Source organism: Accipiter gentilis, chromosome 10, assembly GCF_929443795.1.
Source record: "Accipiter gentilis chromosome 10, bAccGen1.1, whole genome shotgun sequence".
NCBI lineage: Eukaryota > Metazoa > Chordata > Aves > Accipitriformes > Accipitridae > Astur > Astur gentilis.
The window spans coordinates 8,071,727-8,092,195 of NC_064889.1; the positions used below are offsets into that span (position 1 = coordinate 8,071,727).

Sequence of the window (20,469 nt, forward strand, 5' to 3'; positions counted from 1 at the left end):
CCAGGTCAGAAGGTTTGCTGTGTTGGTAGCTTAAACGTAAGCTAACTTGGAAATGTGTGGTTTTGTTGTTGTTTTAATATTGAAATAAAAGTGGCTACACAAGGAGTTCTACTGATATAACTAGACTGCATTACAATTATTCTGTAAATTTCTTATGTCTAGAAGTCTATGGACTGACTTCTGAAGATCTTTTTGCTTTCAATAAGAAATTTTCACACTGATCTTTCCGTGGTTCTCTGTAAACACACCACAAAAGCAACCTCAGAGTCATTGGGGAGTGATTGCTATGGGCAGTCTAACCTGACACTGTGGCAAGCGCTTATGTGTATTTTTGCCAAGGCCCATGAGTGTTAACAATTTATGGAAAAAATATTACATCAAATTTTCCACCTGAAAGAAGGTGGTTGGACTTCTGTCAATAGCTTCACTGAGGATAGGATGTCACCTAAAGCTGAAGATGACAAATCACAGAATTGCTGAGGTTGGAAGGCACCTATGGAGATCATCTAGACGAACTTCCCTGCTCAAAGCAGGGTAAATTAGATCAGGTTGCTCAGGGACTGTCCAGTCAGGTTTTTAATATCTTGAAGGATGAAGACCGTGCAGTCTCTCCAGACAACCTGGTTTAAATGGAATTTCCCGTGTTTCTATCTTTGCCCACTGCCTCTTCTCCTTTCACTGGGTACCACTGAGAAGAGTCTGGCTCTGTCGTCTTTACTCCCAACCACCATCAGGTATTGATAACACTGGTAAGATCCCCCTTGACCCTTTTCTTTTCCAGGCTAGATTATCCCAGCTCTCTCAGCCTTTCGTCATTTGTCAGATGCTCCAATCACCTTAATAATCTTTGTGGCCCTTTACTGGAGTCTTTCCAGTATGTCCATGTTTGATTTCTATGGGGTAGCCCAGAAGCAGACACACAAATCCAGATGTGGTTTCACATCAGAGCTGAGTAGAGGTGAATAATTACCTCCCTTAACCTTCTGGTAGCACTTTTCCTAATGCAACCCAGGATGCTTTTGTCTGGTTCACTCCATTTAAAAGATGTCCATGAGCAAGGTTAGTGGCATCTAGTACTCAACAGCAACATAGTATCAAACAATAGAGAAACCTGAGTTTCTTTCAATAGTGTGATTTTTCTTAACAGTCACCATTTAGGGGTTGGCAAGCAAGTATACATACTGGTAGTCAAAATGGGCTTTAATGATACTGTACACAGTAATAACATCAGTATCATGACTATTAACAGAAACGTAGCTATTCAGTAGAAACAGCTGGCAGACTCAAAGCCAGGGTGGTTCCTAAAAAAAAAAAAAAAGGAGGAAATGTTTCCATAATAGCTAAAAGAATGATTTTATGTGATAATTTTGAGTTGTTTTGTGTTTGTGGTGACTGCCAGTTTTGTTGACTTGCCTGAGATACCGTGTATATTTAAATGATCATCTGCCAGAAGCATTTTGTGATTTATTATTAATATCATGAATTCCCTGCCATATGTAACACTTAGGGAAAACAACATGAAAAGGAAATTGCAGAATACAATGCATTTTTAACAAAGATGTTTCTAAGCATATGTCTCTACTGTTCTGACATTTGACTTGCTTACCTTTTCTTGGTGCAAAACTGTATTTTCAATCATCTTTTTTTGTGGTTTTTTTTCTATATTATTCTATTTTCTTTCTTTCTTTCCTGCCTCCTTTTATATTTCGTTCCTTTGGAATGCTGTTCAGTCTATGCCATGGAAATTAATCGTAAGTCTCCTGTGGAGAGCTGACTGTCTCATTTAGCTGAATATGTTCATTAATCTTTTTCTTCACTAGATACTAGCATTTTAACTATAGGGTTTATCCAATATTCAGGTGTGAATCTTGGTTTTCTACTGTAATAGTTTTATTTGAAAAGAAACACAGAAAAATATTTTAATACAGATGATGCATGACTGTCATGGTATAATTAATTCCTTTTGATTACTTACATACAATGTTAGTGTTTCTTTGGCAGTACTTTCATTGGTCCATGTGAATAATATTATGATTTGCTTGACTTTCCTGTTATACTTTTCTTATGATAAACAGGAAGAATGTAGGTCTGATGTTTGAAAAGCAAGTAAAATATATTTTATTAATCATAGTCTCAATATCTCTTTCAGTCCACAGAAAATAAGATTAGTCTTTTTTCAAATAATTTGAAGTATTTTTCAGGTGAGGTTGAAGCATTGGGTTTTTTGCAAAATGCTTAAAAAAATGGTTTGTCTGTTCACGTAAACTAAATCTGTAATGAACTCATTTTCAAACTTAGTATTTACTAAGATTTCAGCTAAAGAATCTGTGGTTGATGAACACTTTGCCTGCTACTAAATGGTTCCAAAAGTTAGCCTTGTATTTGAAATAAGATACATTGGCACTGCACTTAAAGACAGAACAAACTTGCTGCATTTACCCAACTCCAAGATAGCTCTTACCCCAAGACAACCTATGTATTCTTAGGATTACTTCAGGCAATTTTTTTATATCAAATTGATCAATATTCTTAATTTTTGTCTCATTCCCACCAGTCTCTTTTGCTGTTACTATATAATTTTCATTTTATAATTTTATCTCTTTGGTTTAAAATTTTATCTAGAATTTAGAATTATTGTGAAAAATAAGGAAAACAGAAATTGGCCTGAAAGTGGTGGCAAGGCCACCTGCTGGCAACATTAACAGCCCCAGACAGGACAAGTAATAGTCTAGGGTCCATCTAGGGAGTCCAGTCTAGGGCAAAATAAGACAGGGCCAGAGACAGAAGAAGGGTCCATCCAGGGGACAAACGCAGGTCCAAGGTCCATCCAGGAAGCAGGGCTGAGACCTGCACACCTGACATAGCTCAGGCAGGAACAGGTATGCATAGAGTGTGTAGGCGTGGATTCCAGGTGAAGCTGGTCAGGATCATTAAGGCCTCTTTAGTACACTCAGGGCCCCCATTAAAGGTTTAATTTATGCTCAGCAATCTGGGACCGCTAAGTAAATCCTTTTATATCTTTGGCAAGGTAGGCACAGAAGTTTGGTTGGAGAATTTTTTTTTAATTCCAGAATTAATATGTATATATGCACATTAAGACTTGTCCTAGACTATTACGATGAGAAAAAGAAAATCCATACGAATTTGAAGAGAAAGCCATACTGTATACAGTAAACTTGGAGCTACCTCTTTGTTCACTATTATGGGGAATTATTTTTGTATGCTGTAGTTAGAAGCAGAATTTGAAGTAGAAATTATACATACTTGCTACTGGAAATAAACTGATAAAATTTGTTGAGCTTGACAAATTTTACGCATGTGTCATCATTAAATAAATGTAAATAGTGTTTTTAAGTATCGGGCAATTTATTAAAAATAACTTTAATGTTTTTTCTTCAGCTCCTTGTGGGGACAATCTTTATGATGATGATGGTAAACGCCTCCCACCATGTATACCAGGGGCCTGGCTCACTCCTGCTATTATGGCCTGTTACCTCTTGGTAGCAAATATCCTGTTGGTAAACCTGCTGATTGCTGTCTTCAAGTATGTAAATGATCACACAGTATCTTTACTTTCTTATTGCTGAGATAAAAGTTTCTTTGGGAGCCCATCAAGTGATTTTGCAAGGGTTTGCATTCATACTCAGAATCTAATTGGAACATGACTGGCAAATACTTGAAATAGTGTATATACTGGGAAAGAGTGGAGGAAAGGTTGTTTTGAATTTGCCAGCAATTTCAGTAACGCATATGAGAGAATCTGGCTACTTGCAATTACCATTTGGTGGATAGTGACAGGCCTCAAGACTGCTATGGAAAGATTTAAAATAGAATCCATGAAACCTGCTACATACATGATGGAAGCCCATGCAACTACTAGCAAACATGATTCTGTGATAGAACTGCAGGATCAAAATCCGAACATCAAAAGCAGGAGGCATTTCCACTATTGATACATCATCTGGCTGCTTTTTCTTCTTCTTGTTTTGCTTTTCATTTAGACAAAGAAATTAGAGCCTTGCAGAGTTCTTGTATGACCCAGAAAAGGAGTCTATATTGTCTTGAACCAAGAGAAAGGACGGCTACATGTTGCCAAGATCTGTGGCCAGTCCAAGCAATGTGCACTATGCATATTCTTAATGTTATTCCACAAATCTATATTTAGAATTCTCTGGAGTAAAACTAAATAAGTTTCTGCTGCTTATTCTTTCTACCCACAGTTATGTTGCATGCTTTTCCTGTCATGAGCTAGGGATTAAAAAAAACAAAACAAAACAAAAATTGAAATAACTACTTGCTAGTAAGACTTTCTGAACACACCACCTGAGAAAAGCAGGTGATCCATTTTTGATGCCCATAAACACGTGGTGTGGAAGGGCTTGTTGGCTTAAGTAGCTGATGTCGCAACCACAAAAATAGTTCATCGTGTGCCTAGAAATCTACAGCTCACAAAGCCTGTCTTTCATTTGATGTATGTAGCTTAAAAGGTCATGAATTTTGAAGTGCTCAAATGCCAGTCACATCGCTAGGGGAAAGGCGAAGAATCTTACAATGGTAGCTATTATTGGCTGAAGGACCAAGGAATCAGCAGTTTGGGAAGTAGGTCATTCTGTTAACTCCTGCCACCCCAGCATGGTTGCAAGGGGGTGAGATCTAGCTGGGGAATTCCTGCTATGCAGGAGACACAGAATGAAGGCAGATTGTCATTCATCATTGGTAAATAATCTCATGTATACTTAGCCAAAAGAAACCAAAAGCTATGTGAACTCAAGAATTCTCTGATTTCAAAGAGATATTTTAACTGGTTTTGTGACTGTAGATACTCTAAAGCACAGAAAGTTAGAAAAGAAGTGGACAGAAAATATAAAAAAGGAAGTGCCAATATCATCATCATCATCATCGTAGTGAGCTGTCTGAGCATATTTTAAAATAGCTTGAAAAGCTTTATCTAAGACAGAACACAAAGTCTGCTTTCTCTTAGTTGGTATTTCATAACCTTGACTATTGTTATCTCTAGATTGAATACTATCACTTATACTCCTTCATATCCACTGAATCACAAAATAAAACATCTTTATAATACACCTTATTTTGGTGTAGAAATGATGAGGCCATGGCTTCCAAGAACAAATTCCTTTACAAGAATATGTACCATGTTTTTGAGTCAGAAGTTTGAGTGAATAAAGTTTGAATTTAGGACATCTTGTAAAACTTGAAGAGTCTTCTATGTAGGTCAAGCTGATTAGCATATTAAAGGCAAACTATGTGAAGCTTCTGGGTTTAGCATACAAAATACCTTTCATGGATTTAATACTTTGTGTAATATCAAATACTGGCATGTGTTAAAAGAAATATTTTATAACCAGGCCCCAAAATACCAATTATGTGATTCATAAATTGTGCAAGTTTCTTTTCACTAACACCTTACAAGACTTTATACAGTAGGAGCAAATAGTCTAAGGTGGTGCATAAGGGATGCAGAGCACCTTCTGCTTTGCTGTCCTCAAAAGGAGTAGTAAAATCATGAGTTCAAGTTAATCATCAGTTCAGCAAGTTCAGCAGCATCAACAAAGAGCTGAACCAAGCAAGTCATGTGGCCTCATGTTGTTATTTAGCTGCTACTTTTTTCAACATAGTACTTGCTCAATGATAAGTAAACTTAGGGGCTTAATAGAAACTGTACCTATGTTCCCTTTCAGCAATACCTTCTTTGAGGTGAAATCAATATCCAACCAAGTCTGGAAGTTTCAGCGGTACCAGCTGATCATGACATTCCATGACAGACCTGTCCTCCCACCACCAATGATTATCTTCAGCCACATCTACATAATCATCAAGCGAATCTGTTGTCGCTGCAAGAAGGGTGAAGGAGACCAGGATGAGCGTGACAGGGGACTGAGTATGCAAGAAATCTTCTCTAAATTGAACTCTTTGCACCATATTAGCAGAAAGCAGCAGCTTTTCCAATGCTGAACTACTTTGTTCGCATTGACAGTCAAGTGTATTTGCAGAAGACAGTATGGGACAAAATTTATATCAAGTTAACAGCTCTTGAGCTCTGTGGGCTCCTGAGAATAAGCAATGGTGTGCTGCTAATGAAGACTTTCTTTAACGTGCTTTCTTTAAAACAGTGAAATGACATCTACTTAATCCAGTTTTACCAAGTTCTAGTGAAGTCCATATGTTGGGAAGGGCAAATAGGAAACTGAGAAGAAGGGATCACAGTTTCCAATGTCATCTGTAGTGTCAGCTCTGATTGTGAGCAATCTGTGTCTAAGAGTATCCCCACTTTCATTTCTCCATGTTAGAGATTTATCTGTCGTTTCACAGGGGAACTCTAAGGATTCTTCTCCTAACATAGTCTGTAATTGTTGATTATTATTTTCATTATATGCCTCATTGAAATAATCAGATGCTCACAATTATCCCTGCATTTCTGCATTTCACAGGAAACATATTTCTGCACAATATGCTTCTGAGTTAAAAAAGGAAAAAAAGGGGAAAAAGCACATGTAATACTCTCTCCAAATACAGAGAGCCAAATTCAAATAAAGGATTAAATGTTCTGAAGAGCTTGTATTTCCCTTGGATTTTCCTTACATGATTATAAGTTTTGAAGCTCTCATCCAATGAATGTCTAGAAAACAATCTGTTGTATTAGATTATCTGTTGCCTATAACTGGCACCCTTTTAAGAACAATATTTGAATGAAGGAACAGTCAAACTGGCAGAGATTGCCCTAGTCTTTATCCTGTAAAATCTAGTCAGTTTGTTCAATGCATAGCTCTGCTGTTAAAAAGTGAAGGTCATTGAGAAAATATAGCCCCCAGTGGGTGGTCATAAAAGGAGATGATAGTCATAATGTATTACATTGCCTTCACGGCTGTGGCCATCTTTGGCTAAGTGCTCATTCCTTATTTACAAAATTATCTGTTCATTTAGTGCAGGAGTAGAATCTGCAGTATCCATATGTCCAAAATAATCTGCTAAATTGGATTTAAATTGACTGCCAGAACTTCAGAAAAAGGAAACTCATGTTGTGTTCTTCTGTTTTGCACAGAGTTATTTCTGAATGATGAAGAGTTAAAAAAACTGTATGAGTTTGAAGAGCAGTGTGTAGATGAATACTTCCAGGAAAAAGAGGATGAACAGCAATCATCTAATGATGAACGCATCAGAGTTACCTCTGAAAGGTACCTATTATAAGAAAAAACCCACACCACTTATCTGGAACAATATTTGCCTTTTTGTGTCTTCATTATAACTAAAGTTGAGTTAAAGTACAAAAGATTTAGATCTTGAAGAAAACCACCACCAATTCAGAAGCTGATCTGAATCCTGAGTAAATATATGTGCAGGTGCATCTCTCACAAGAGCAAGCTTTTTTTCTTGTTCCTACTAGTATGTCACTAAGGCTGCTGGTTTGGGAAGCTTTGCTGTAAGAACACTTTTGTTCATAATGAATTTTTTCCCTCTCACCCATCTGAAGATCACAGTTATGCTTTTTATCCCTTTGAGCAAATTACTACTTGTTGACCTTCCAACAGCTCATCCAACCATGAGAAACATGTTGGAGCTTAATGACAAAAGCACTCACGATTCTTCCCTTAGACCTACGGTTTACACTAGGGTCCAGCACTCAAAACTGCTGAATTTTAATCTCTGCCACAGATTCTCTTGGAAGCTTTGAACAAGGCATTTAACTTTTCAGTATGAACTTCCCCATTTAAAAGACAGGGGATATTCATATGTAAATCATTAAGCTATTCTGAGGACTAGGTAATGTTTGCATATTGCTGTGTAAGCACACAGTGATAATGGCAGCAGCACTTTTTTACCAGGTCACTTGGCAGGACTGTTCCCAAAGGCTCTGCCTATTCTGTTACTAGTTCTAAGCAAGCGAAAGGATAGGGTCTTTTGTCACTTCCTTGAAATTATGAAAAATTTGCCCTGTAAGGAAAATGATACACAGTTTAAACACTCTCTCACCTTAATCTACCTCACAGTATTCTGATGATGAACTACTCCCATCTACTCCCTCTCTCTCTCTCTCCCCCTCTCACCCCCTGCCCCCCCATTTCTTATGAAGTAGCTCTGTGAGCCATATAATTCTTTAATGGATAAACATCTTTCTCTTGAAGGAAGGCCCTGAACATCTTGCATTATTATACGTGAAGTTTGAGAATAGAGAAGTAAATGAAATCTGCTACATGTATTTGGGTAGTTTCTATCACACTATTTATCCATAGCAATTTGTCAAAATCCTAGGCATTGTGGCAGAGAACAAAGCAGGGCTGATAAGCCTCACTGATTCACTATGGTCTATGGCCACAAAGCAGATTTGCATATTTCTCATGGCTTCTTGCTCCAGATGCTTCGTCACCTTTTGTGTGTGAGAGCAAAAGAATGTTAATTTAATTTCCACAGTTGATTTACTAGTGTATGATCTCTAAGTCACATTCTAATGCATTATTTTTATATGCATTCTTCTGGTACCATCACTTCCATTATGATATAAATGATAAAAGAAAATGGGAAAAAGTATTATTTTAATTGAACTAGACAGTAATTCCACTCCCTTCAGCTGATACATAATTGAAAGGTATTTCAAGAGTGAAAGTAATCCGATACGCACCAGCATTATGTTCTCTCTCACACAGCTACAAAACCTGTTTTACAACATGTGTTGATGCTATTTTAAGTCATCCTGTGAGCATGTCATTAGAAAGTATTTTTCATATAGTTAATTGATGCTTCACAGTGAAAGGACAACTGAATGTGAAGTGGGTGGCACACTCAGAAATGTTAATAGTAGGCTGTCCCTAAGGGCTGCAACTCTTTGTACTCTCATGACATGTAAGTAAGGGCAAAGTTCAAACAGCCCTCTAATATGGTGTATAGAAAGCATAGATAACAGGAAAATGCATGTGCTTTTGATGCTACACATAGGAAAAAAGAATGAGGTATGATACATAGCACAAAATTCTGCCTTATGAAGAAATCAGTAGCTGGGTGCCTATAACAGGTTACTGCACCATTCCCCAGCTTCTGTTCTATGCTTCCTCTTTTATACCCAACAGAGTTGAAAATATGTCTATGAGGCTAGAAGAAGTGAATGAAAGAGAACATTTTATGAAAGCTTCTCTTCAAACAGTCGACCTTCGACTCTCTCAATTGGAAGAACTATCTGGTCGGATGGTGAATGCTCTTGAGAAGCTGGCAGGTATTGACAAATCTGAGCTGACATATACGCGTTCACGGGCTTCGTCTGAGTGTGATGCTGCATATCTCCTAAGGCAAAGCAGCGTTAACAGCTCTGATGGCTACAGCATGTACAGATACCATGTCGGTGGCGATGAGTTAACATATGATGACAGTACCACTCCTATGTCACCAGCCATGGGATTGCGTAAAAAAGCCCACTCTATTGGTACCAAAGAAGATGGAGCAGACCCAAGGATGCCGGTTCCAGAACACCACACCAATCTCCATTATACCTGTAGTGCTAATGCAGTCACCACAGCAGATCACAGTAAGTCTACATTAGAAATTGCGCAGAATGTTTCCAGACCCCATTCTGGTTCAGGTGGTTTGGGGGATGAAAAGCCGGGGCTTTTCAAGAGTGATGGAATGGTTCCTCAAAGTATAAACCAGATGGATGCTGTTACAAACAGACAGTCAGTACCGAGATCAGATTTTCAGAACACTCAGTTAAAAGTAGAACGTACCAAGTTAGAAGCAACCATCTCTTATCCCTTGGACAAATCTAAAGCAATGCGCTATTTTCCTCCTGAAACATTCAGTGCTTGTCAGACCACTATGATGAAGTCAAGGAGCTTTATATTTGCACAGGGTGGGAAGCTGGTTGGAGGAGTTAACAACTGGACCACAGAGTATAGTACCATCATGGATCAGGTGTGCCCTTCTACAATTGAACAATGGGCCACAGAGTGGAAATACGAAGTTGAGCAGCAACTTTCTCAAGAACGTCCTCCAGAATACCCTGGTTTTATTTCTGAAGCAGAAATGCAAGCAGAGCAGAAACAGTTACAGATGGACACAGATGATGACAGTAATGGTGAAGCAGGTATGAGTGCCTCTTACACCTCTATGCCTGCCACTGTAAAGGCTGAGAAAGAGAATTTACTATCAGTAAAGCCAGAAAGGACTTCTGGGTTCCCATCAGTACGGTCAAAGAGTTTGCACAGCCATTCTCGGAAAGCCAAGTCTATAAAGGACAGATTAAATAGACCAGGACATGCCAGCAGCGTAACTAATTTGGTGGTAGCATTTGGCAGTGCAACAGAAGAACAGAAAGCTAGGCAAGAAAACCCATCCACAGAAACTGAATGTTAAAGTGGCTCATGGCCCCTGTTTTATCGACAGTCAAAAAAGCAGCATGACTAATTGAACAAATTATGGATTTTTAAATCAATTTCAAAAGAAGAATTTTGCATGTGTTTCTTTTAATTTTAAACTTAATAGATATTTGTTGAGTTCTTAAATAAATGCTTGCCGGGTCAAGTGAAAGGGAGATGTTCTCTCAGGGGCAGATAAAAAGTAGGCACAGTCCACAGATGCCAACACTATAGATCTTTCTTTGTTCCATTTTGACCTCCCTCATAAGCTCATTTACTGACAAGCTCTTTATAAAAGCTCTTGAAAGAAGGACAATATTATGTAATAATTTAGAAAATGTTTTTTCTTCTTTTTATCAGAAGACTTCTTAAACTGAACAAATTTTTAACCAGCCTTAGTTTTTGTCCTTACCTATGCAGCTGGTTTCTTTGTGGCCATTGTGTTTTTCAGATCAAACCAAAATTGTTGGAGGCAAGGAAAAATTATGCAGTCCCCTCTTTCACTTCCGATTTCATGCATGCTGCTTAGCTCCTCTTTCAGAAAGGCACAACATAGCAGTTAACATCCACTAAAATAGGTCTGAGTGGCAAAATACAGTTGTGTTTGGAGAAACCTGACTTGGAAAGCCATGTGTAGACATATTCTTGACCTGTCCTTGAGCTTTAGTGACATAATCTTGCTTTCAGGATCATATCTGTCCCCACCCCAAAGCATGCTGACAGCCTTAAACTGTTGAAAAACAGTGATCATTGTTTCAAACTGTTTAGGGAGATTTTAAGTATATGAAGTATATAGAGTTTTTAATAATATGAGTCCAAGATCTGCATTAGTGTTTTGTATAAATGGGGATTACAACAGAAGTCCATGTAGAGTAAGAATCTGGCTTTTTTTAAAATGCCTGCAGAGGAAAACCAAACCAAATCAAAACAGGAAAGGTGTTCTGATCAGGCAAGATCAGAATGTAGCCAATCTGTGTTTGAAGCAAATCTACTGTGACAAATTCATCTTTCATTTTGCAATTTCATTATGATGAGACATGAGGAACAAGGAACAGTTTCTAGGAGTCAGTCTAAACAAAAAATAATTTTTCCAGGTGAGAATAGAAATTTCATACATTTTCTTGAGTAAATTTCAAAAACAAATGTGAAAAGGAAAGAAGGTCTCTACAGTGAAAGTGTTTTCTATCCCTTAACAACTAAGACTGGAAAGCCACATCTATAGCTACAGTTTCCCAGCACACTTGTCTCAACAGCAGCATTCTAAGTACTAGGTTTTGATAGTTTTCTTCATAACAGTGTGATGTTATTTGCCTCATTCTTCTCTGTTACCTTTTAGGAATTTTGTTTTCCCAAATACTCAGCACCTCTCTTTGCAGGGGATGCATACCAGTGAACAGACAAGAAAGAAAACGAGTTAAAGGCATGTTACTTGTTCACAGAATATTGGTCAAAAGTTTATGTTTAATTCATTAACCATCAGGACTTATTCATATACTATTTTGAAACGACAGAATTTCTTTTTTTTTCTTCCACCACCAGCTCCACAGTTTGTAGGTCTCAGTATCCCCCCTGATAATGCTGCTTACAGGATTTTGAAATGCAGAGATTGACGCAACACTCTACAAATGCATTGATGGCATCAGCTTTTTATTGTTTGTATTATGTTTTCATACTCCATCCATACTTACACCTTGAAGTACTGTTACCACACTGAATGATCATGGTAACTGCATAGACATTTCTGAAAGTTCAGTCATGATTTACTATGGATTTTTGCTAGCTTGGTCTTGTTAGCAGGTTTACTGGTTTCACTGTTGTCAGAACAGTGTTGACATTTTGCTTTTCATGCGGGCTTCTCTTTTATTCAACTTTAGGGAACTTGACGTTTTGTAAAAACAGAATGACATTTAAATTTTTTTCACTTCCATGTTTACTTCTGTGTTACCATTGTATGCAACTATATAGCCATTTTGTATGTGTGGTTAAAATAGCCTCCAATTTGCCAATGCCTTTTTATTGTTTGCCTGCACACTCACCAGAAAGTGATTCATTAACAAACACAAAGGGATGCAGCTTTTCAGCACTTTGCTAAACAAGCAGTATGCATTGTGGAAGAAAATACAGTGTGTTGCATACCTCTTGTTACATTGTCTTTATAAAATGTGTGTTAAATCATGCTCTGTTTGACCAGTTATTTTCTTAGCATTTACATTACAAATTTATCAGATAGCGTGTAGATTTCAAACAAAAGCATTTTATCTTTGTATTTATTTACTTCCTTTGTGTAAAAATATCTATAAAGAAACACATGAAAAAGATGTGAAATTAATTCAGTATAACAAATTTGTCACTATAATGATATCAAAGCACTTCACTTACCTGTTTCTTCTTATGCAGTGCATGGGCCGAATATTTTCTAAGCAAAGTTTCTTTTTCAACATTTGCCAGTAATTTTCCATAAAGTTCTGTATACAGTGATGACTTTATAAGGCTTGGATATTTTCTGTGCTCTTGCATAGCATGAACTGAAATCATAACCTCTCTGCCATTAAATGTGAAGTAACTACACTGGCTTTGGCAGAGTTATTTTAGCCATTTTAATAAGATTTAAATATGGCTCTGTATGTGCATAGAAGACTGATAGTAGATTTGGAGCACACTAAACAGAACAAAGATCAACACATTTGCATGTCTGCCTACATGCTTTCTTGAATACTGGCTGAAAGGATGCAAGCACAGAATTTGCAGTTCTGAAGAGGCATGTTTAATATTGCTTATGTGCTGACTCCACAGCAGCATCGCTGTGAATTCCATTTAGCATTTTTTATTATGTGCTTGACCTATACTGAACCAGGTCAAGTCTAAAGAGTATGTACTCTAAGGCTATGTCTACACAGACATATTACACTGAGGTTAAGTTTGTTCACCTTACAGTATCTTGCAATACAGACATTTCCCTCCCCCTCAAGGCAAATGTTTTAAACACAGTGGCTAACTGTAATATTCACATAGGGAGGTTCTTAATGATACCACCTGATTCCACAAATTACCTGTTTTTACACTGCATCATTCTGGGACTAGCTTGACTTTGCTCTTGCAAACTTCTCCTACTGCAGAGTCAGTCTTTCCATTTTAGATGCCAGATTTCGATACCTGAGAACCAAGAAAGTCCATTTTCTATATTATTTAGTAATGAACTAAAGTAGCCATTGAAACCTTCCAACTATGGTTTCTCCATACTGCTTCTCTGGATGCTTTCCTAGGTTCTGGGCTTGACTATCATCTTTGGCAAAATGTATATCTGTCCTTCCAAATAAAAATTAAAAGAATATAAGTATCTGTAAGGCCTTGCCAGAAAATGGGAAGATAAGGAGGGTGCATGACCAAAGACGTCAACAGGATCTTTTCATCTGCAAGATCCACAGGATTGTGCCCTGTTACAGATGTTCTGGGTAGTAAACCCACTGACACAAAGCCAGGTTGCTGCTGAGCGCTTGCCATGGAGGAGGTGAGTTTTCAGAGTGACAGCAGCACTTGGACACGTTGCTGGGGTCCCACCTAGTAGTGCCATTGCCAGCATACCACTTCTGCACCACTGTCCTGTCTGACTGGTCACTTCTAGTTGAACTAGTATTACACTCAAAAGCTTGTTACGAGCAAAAAGGAGACACACCTTGTATGTAAAGTCAGGAATTTATTGTTAGTGTAACAAATTTTAACAGTCCAATATATTAATTATTATTAGTCTAGATCTAATTACAAGAGAGGAGAGACAAGAGGAGAGGAGAGAAAAGAATACTACTATACTACTACAGGAAAAAACCCCAGTAAGGTAGAATTGATATATGCACACTTCCTACTACCTACCCCTTTTTTTTGATGTTATGCTCACACTTGCACGGATCCTCTGGGTCTAAGGGTCAGTGGCTGCAATGGGGGTAGTGAGGAAATATGGCCAGCTGTCAGCATCCCAGGTCCTTTGCTAGGATGAGCGTGATGCTGATGCTGTTGGTTCCTTTTTCCTTATTTTTTGCTTGCTTAGGGGCATTTTTGTTTGCTACCAACTTTACATCTTGTTTTTCTTCATTTGCTTTCAACTCTTGCAGTTGCACCTGAATTTCCTAGTCATAAGAAAAAGTGATTTCACAGCTAAACAAACAAAGGGACAGCTCGAGGCAGGTTAAGGCAAGTTCAGACAAAGCAATCCTGACAAGCCTGACTCCTGAGGCCTTACAAAGTCAGCATAAAGCCTGTGGTCTGTTACTAGCAGTGACTACTCTGTTTACTGGTCTACAAGGCCACATTAGCTCTAGAGGTGTTTTCCTCTCACTACAGCCACTGCAGATAAATACTCTACTGGTTGCAGTGGTCACTTGAGCCGAATGTTTCAGCCTAATTGTGGATTTTGATCCCCCATTGGGATCCAGCATCAGACAGAAGGGCAAAACAGATGTAAGGACCTTGTTGATATGGCCATTTAATGCCCATTTCAAGCGGTGCCAGGGTCCAGGGGAGTTGGGGTAGTCAAAAAACAGTACACAGCAGTAGTTCAGATTGCAGGCTGATAAACCACGAGCCTTGGGAGAAGTGAGACAAGAACTAGAGACTTCCTTAAAACTGCAATCTTCTTTTGCTTGTTTCAACTTTTAGCCTTATCTGCAGAAACAAAATTTGATATGGCAAAGTGGTGCTTGGTGCTTTGCGGTTGATGCCCTGTATCTTTACAATGGATGTAAGGTATGTCTTGATAATAGGCTTTAAATTATTCTTTGCAGTTGTTCAACCAAAATATTTAAGTGCCTGTATCCACCTTTTGCTTGGTGTTAATGAAAAAGAGTTGCATGATTTTATCTGCCTGCTCCTCTTTTGTCTCTAAAACCCCTATGAAACTGTGGTGCTTCCTCCTGGAAGAATCCAGATGGAAGCACCTCCCTTTTCTTGCACTAATTGGACTGCTGTGCTCAGCAAGCTATTATCTGAGCAGACTAACAGCCTTCAAAAATGGCATGGGAAAAGATTGGATTCGAGTTTAGGAGCACTGTTAATCTGATAGTTACTATCACAAAACTTATGTAAAATAGCCCAAGCCAAGGTGCAACATTGTACCAATGAATAGCTCCAAATAACTCTAGGCAAGTAATACATGCATAATGATTAACAAGTACCGTTATGTAACATAGCAAAGTTCAACATCATTAAATCTCCACACTGAGAATACTACCTCCACTTTGCAGATGTACCTTGAAAAGGAGGCTTTTTTTTCCTGACATACCTCAAGAAACTAAAACCTTTGGATAGTTTTTGTCTTTTGTATAACTTTGGCCAAGACTATCAAAGATGCTGGTTTATGTAAATAATCGCATTTTAAATATTATTCTACTGGATCTTCATCAAGGACACTCAGGAAAGAGGTGGGTTTTTTCAACTGCTTAATAAATATAAGGCATGTTTTTTTCTTCTATAAGAGGTAATACAGACCTGTAGGGCTGGCTTTCTAACAAGTCCCCAGCAAAAGTCCCACACTTCTGAGTGCAGGCTGAGGCAACTTGCGTGTGTGAACTATTGAGTGCACAAGTAGAGAGGTGTCCAGGTAAAGTAATAAACCGTAATGCTTTCAGTGAAAAATAGAACAGATTTTTCATCAGTGAATCCCTGATTTTCCAGACTTGCCACATACTTGCTGTAGCTCTGGGCACATCGCTCTGCTGTGAAATCGGACAACACATATGGTTTTGTGTCTTGGAGTTCAATAATTGAACCATTCTTCAGAAAGCTATGAAAACATGTAAGTTGCCATAGAAAATATAGGCCTGGAAGAGATCATCTACACTGAGGCAAGTTCAGCAGTGTTGATAGCATCAGCGGCAGATGGTGGTCTAACCTGTTCTTGAACATGTCTAATGAAAGCCATTCCCTAATCTGTTGAGAGATCAAAAGGGACCATTAGGAAGGTCTGTTCTGATTTAACCCCAGCCCTCATCCATTGCACAAGCCAAAGTGCTTCCCCAACCACCAAGCTGTCCTGTGAGGTTGTACTAGAACTTTTAGGAAGAAACCTAATCTGACGTGCAGTAAATACAGCAGGTTATGCACCATAGCTGTAGCTAAGCAGATAATTATCTTCACTGTTGGAACAATTTGTACTCTATGTAAAAAGAGGCCCCAGGAAACTGCCAGGCAGCATGTGGGGTGTGATACCAGCAGGAGAGCAGGCCACACTGGTTCTGGGAGGGCCATGACAGTGGACAAGTGTAAGGGTCCTGGTCAGTCTAGCACACAGGACATATCACTGAATAACTTAATGTTGAGGCAAGGATAATAACTGCACTGAGTAAAAAATGATTTTTTTTTTTAATTAATGAGAATAAAAACAGACATCTGCAGTCCTTTCAGTTCAGCTGGCTTTGTTGCATAGCTAGCTTCCCACCATTCTTTCAAGACTGTTCTCATAGAACAAAGGCATTCCCAGAAACCTCTTGGTTTAGCAGAACTGTTTGAAAAAAGTGAATGAGGCAAGCTGGGATGGCTGGAGATGGGCAAGCAGTTGAGAACATTGCCAAAAAGGAGTTGAGGGATCCAGAGGATTTCCCTGTTTCTCCTGCCTGCCCTACCCCCCTGACCACCTATCCTGCCTGCCTAGCCTGCCCTGCCCTGCCCTGGCTGCCTACCCTGCCCTACTTGCCTGTCCTGCTCTGCCTGTCTGCACTGCCTGCTTGGATCCCACTGCAAGCTGTGACAGAATTAACTTGCTCCTCCAAAATACTCACTTCTGTCAAATCAGCTTTGTCCTCCCACTCGCATAAAACTCTTCCAGTGGCAACTTGTGACCAGTTGCAACAACAATCCTCACAAATCTTGTGATCTTATGTTTATGAGAGCTTAGTTTTGATTTTGTTTGTTTCTTTTCAGAACAGCACTGCAATTTAAATGTGTCAGTGCAGTCCTCAATGGAAATTTGTGCTATCCTATGCTCTTTCCCTCAAGAATAAGATTGCATTTGCAGCCACTCTTCAGAGGGCTCTGTGCTGATGCAGAAACACTCTTGTAACTCTGATATAATATAAATAATTGTCATTTTTAATATCACTGGCAAATTTGTTATATGCAGTTTCAAGCCTAGCTGATTTGTGCGGTTTCTGCCTTCCTCACCCCCTTGATTTCTCTTCCCTCTTTTCTGATTTTAATTACCTTTCAACAATGTTCTGAATATGAACAAAAACCTTTAAAGAGTAAAGATGAGGGCAAGTCCCCCAGTATTTCTCACTTATCAAACATCCAAGGGATTTAGCTTGTGAAAGGGGTAAGTCACCAGCAGGAGAGTAGCTATGGCTTGCTCTCACGGCACTCAGCATTACACCACCAGCAACTTTTGCAGCACAGGGCGCTCTTTAACATGGACAGGGGCTGAGCCTGAGACCCTACCAGGCTGAATAATGCCTCTTAGACAATGATGTTTGCAGCATAAAATAAAAACCTTGTACGTGAAAATACAGGATAAAGTGAAGGGAACTGTCTGCCAACACCAAATAAGATGGGACCCTTGTGCAAGGAGGTGCGCTTGTTTTAAAAAGACTGCACCATGGGCTTTTTTTTATCTTCTCCACCTGCAAGTCCAAGAGTAGTGTATTGTTATGGAGGTGCTTGCTGGTGTTCTCCCCTGGGCTGCTGAATAGCTTTAAAAATATGCACACGTACTCGTTTCTTCAACCTAGGCAGGTGCCAGTGGGTTGTTTCCCTCCTCGTTGTTCAAACCAACCTCCCTGCCGGCATCAGTGGGGCACCTCGTCTAAGTTGGGGAATCCAAATTGTGCCCTAAAGTCTGTTCTTTCATTGAACATCTACCTTCTGACTTCACCAAAAAATCCCAGGGGCTATAATGCAATGTAATGTGCTTCCTACTAATGATAGTAAGGGAAGACCTTGACCCCACGGCTGATGCTGAGTGCTGCATGTGTCATTTTGTGTCTAAAAATGCATCCGTTTCTCTGGAGTCTTTTAGTACTTTACTATTTTTATGTCACGGTGATATTACAACACTAAGATGCTGTTGCAGGCCTTTACTGATGTTATCTTGCACGTGAGCTGTTACAGAAAAATGACAACATGCTGACCAAAAGCATGCTTTTTAGTAAGGTGAGGCCGCAGTGCCCAAATACCAGCAGATAGTTTGGCAGGTCCTGGCCTTCAACTTTTGCCCCTAAACCATGGGTGTTGCAGTGAACTATGCTTGGCGCATAGCTGGAACCATCGCTATGGTGCACCAGCCATGGTGGGAGTACCAGCAGGCACAGGAACCAGCAGCACTTCTTACCCTGCCTGATGCATCAGACCTGGCTTCAAATTCTGAAGAGCCTGGCTGGTTTTACCCAATTCCTTTGTGCTCAGACCACCAGCAGGAGAACCCAGACTCTCCCCCTTCCTTAGGTCTCACAGCTGATGGGCCTGCGCGGTCCCACTCTGGAGCTCTCGATTAAAACCACATTTCCATCCAAACTGTTGCTTCTTGTAGGAGGTATTTCCACTGCGGAGGCCAAGTTCGTTGCAGCCAGGGCTCCCAGAAGCACCTGCAACATGGACCTTTAAGGGTGCCAAAGGCCACTAAACAAATGTGAGTAGTTACTCGGTTTCCTACTTGCCAAAAGAGATAGGAGTGTTAGATGTTGGCAGTTTAGGTGGGCAACTGCGTTATTTCCACGTTCTAGAGAAGCCCCAAGTGAGCAATCCACGAGTGCCTGGAAAGCTTGAGGAGAGGGAATGGCACGGATGTTAGACCTGCATCCACCTCCGGCCGTCAGCACGGTTACAGCGACCAGCAAGAGGGTGACTGCGGCAGCAGCCTGGAGGCTGCACCCATCCATCACCTACGTTCCACGGCTGTAACATGCTACACCTCGTATAAAAGGGGACAGTAAGAAGAACGCGGTAGCAGTAGTTGATTCATGCTGGAGCCGGATTTTTACTGCTGATCCGAGACAACCCCGGCTTGCAATAAAAACCTGCCTTTGCAGGCCCCATGTGGAAGTTTCACAGTCTCCAAGTGGCTCAGAGGCCAAATTGTGGAAATCCTCTGCTTCGGTCCTCGTTTTAACGTCGTCCCCCCCCCCCCCCCCCCCTCCCGCGCAGGGCCCCGTCTTTGTGATTGCTCTCCTCGTGAAGGCGAGGGAAGGAGACAATTCCTCGCCGCTCGCCCAGAGGCAGCGCTGAGGAAGAGCTCCCACCCGCGGGGTCCCGGCCTGCCCCCGGGGGGCTCCACCCCCCGCGACGGGGGACGGGGTGTGAGGGGAGGGTCCGCCAGGGAATCGGTAAGATTCGGGAACCGAGACCCACTCTCAGTCCGGCCAGAAGTAACGGTGCTGGCTGAAACCGCCGTGACAGGAACCGTCCGCTAAAAGCGGGCGAAACGTCAATTACGCGGCGGCTGCCGCCGCGGGCGACCGGCCCCCGGCGGCCGGACCGCGGCCGCTTGGGCCCTCCGCGCCGCCGTACGGAGGCCGCTCCCCTCGCTCCCCCCAATATGGCCGCCCCGGCAGAGCCCGCCTCAGCCCGCCGCCCGCCGGGGCCGCCGCCGCCGCCGCCCGCCCGCCGCCGGCGGTAGAGAGCCGCTGGGCCGGCAGGCGGCCGCCCTCGCGGGGAGGCGGAGGGAGCCGCGGGGTCTCCATGAGGGGTTGCGGCAGCCCCAGGCCGGGCCTGCCCAGGCGGCTGACTCCTCCCTTGGGGAAGGAGGGTGCGCTGGGGCCGCCCCCGCCGCCGCCCGCCGGGGCCGCCGCCGCCGCCGCCGTGTGAGTGGGAGCGCGCAGCCCCGAGTGGCTGCGGGGCGCCGGGCCTGAGCCGGCGGGCGTCGACACCCTGCCCCCGCGGGACGGGGCCTCCTGGGCCCGGGCCGGGCCGCCGCGCCTTCCCCGCCCGCCGGGCTCCCCGCCGGCAGCGACGATGTTTTCTCTCAAGCAGCCCAAACCCACCTTCAAGTCCTACCTTCTGCCGCTGCCTCAGGTAACAGCCTTTCGCTTCTGTTAGCGACCAGCCCGGCTCTTCCCCTCCCTGGCCTGGCCCAGGCCCAGGCCGAGGTGCCGACGCCGGGGCTGCCCTCCCGGCGCGACGGCGGCTGGGCCGG

General features: G+C 41.4%; 2 protein-coding genes across 10 annotated transcripts in view; both read left to right on the forward strand.

Moving 5' to 3' along the window:
* The window catches only part of TRPM1 (transient receptor potential cation channel subfamily M member 1), a 119,385-nt gene extending 105,225 nt beyond the window's left edge, over positions 1-14,160 (forward strand). For 5 of the 9 annotated variants that reach the window (XM_049813308.1, XM_049813300.1, XM_049813301.1 and 2 more), the window contains 5 exons: positions 1,731-1,751; positions 3,400-3,544; positions 5,700-5,899; positions 7,061-7,193; positions 9,081-14,160. In XM_049813308.1, coding sequence (XP_049669265.1) covers positions 1,731-1,751; positions 3,400-3,544; positions 5,700-5,899; positions 7,061-7,193; positions 9,081-10,356 — 1,775 coding nt within the window. In that variant the 3' untranslated portion in view covers positions 10,357-14,160. The remainder of the gene's footprint in view (positions 1-1,730; positions 1,752-3,399; positions 3,545-5,699; positions 5,900-7,060; positions 7,194-9,080) is intronic. The other 4 variants (XM_049813302.1, XM_049813305.1, XM_049813307.1 and 1 more) reach the window with 1 other exon arrangement.
* Positions 14,161-20,155: 5,995 nt separating this feature from the next.
* The window catches only part of MTMR10 (myotubularin related protein 10), a 41,773-nt gene continuing 41,459 nt past the window's right edge, over positions 20,156-20,469 (forward strand). Inside the window, exon 1 of the mRNA XM_049813329.1 lies at positions 20,156-20,348. Within this exon, the coding sequence (XP_049669286.1) occupies positions 20,289-20,348 (60 nt within the window). The 5' untranslated portion in view covers positions 20,156-20,288. The remainder of the gene's footprint in view (positions 20,349-20,469) is intronic.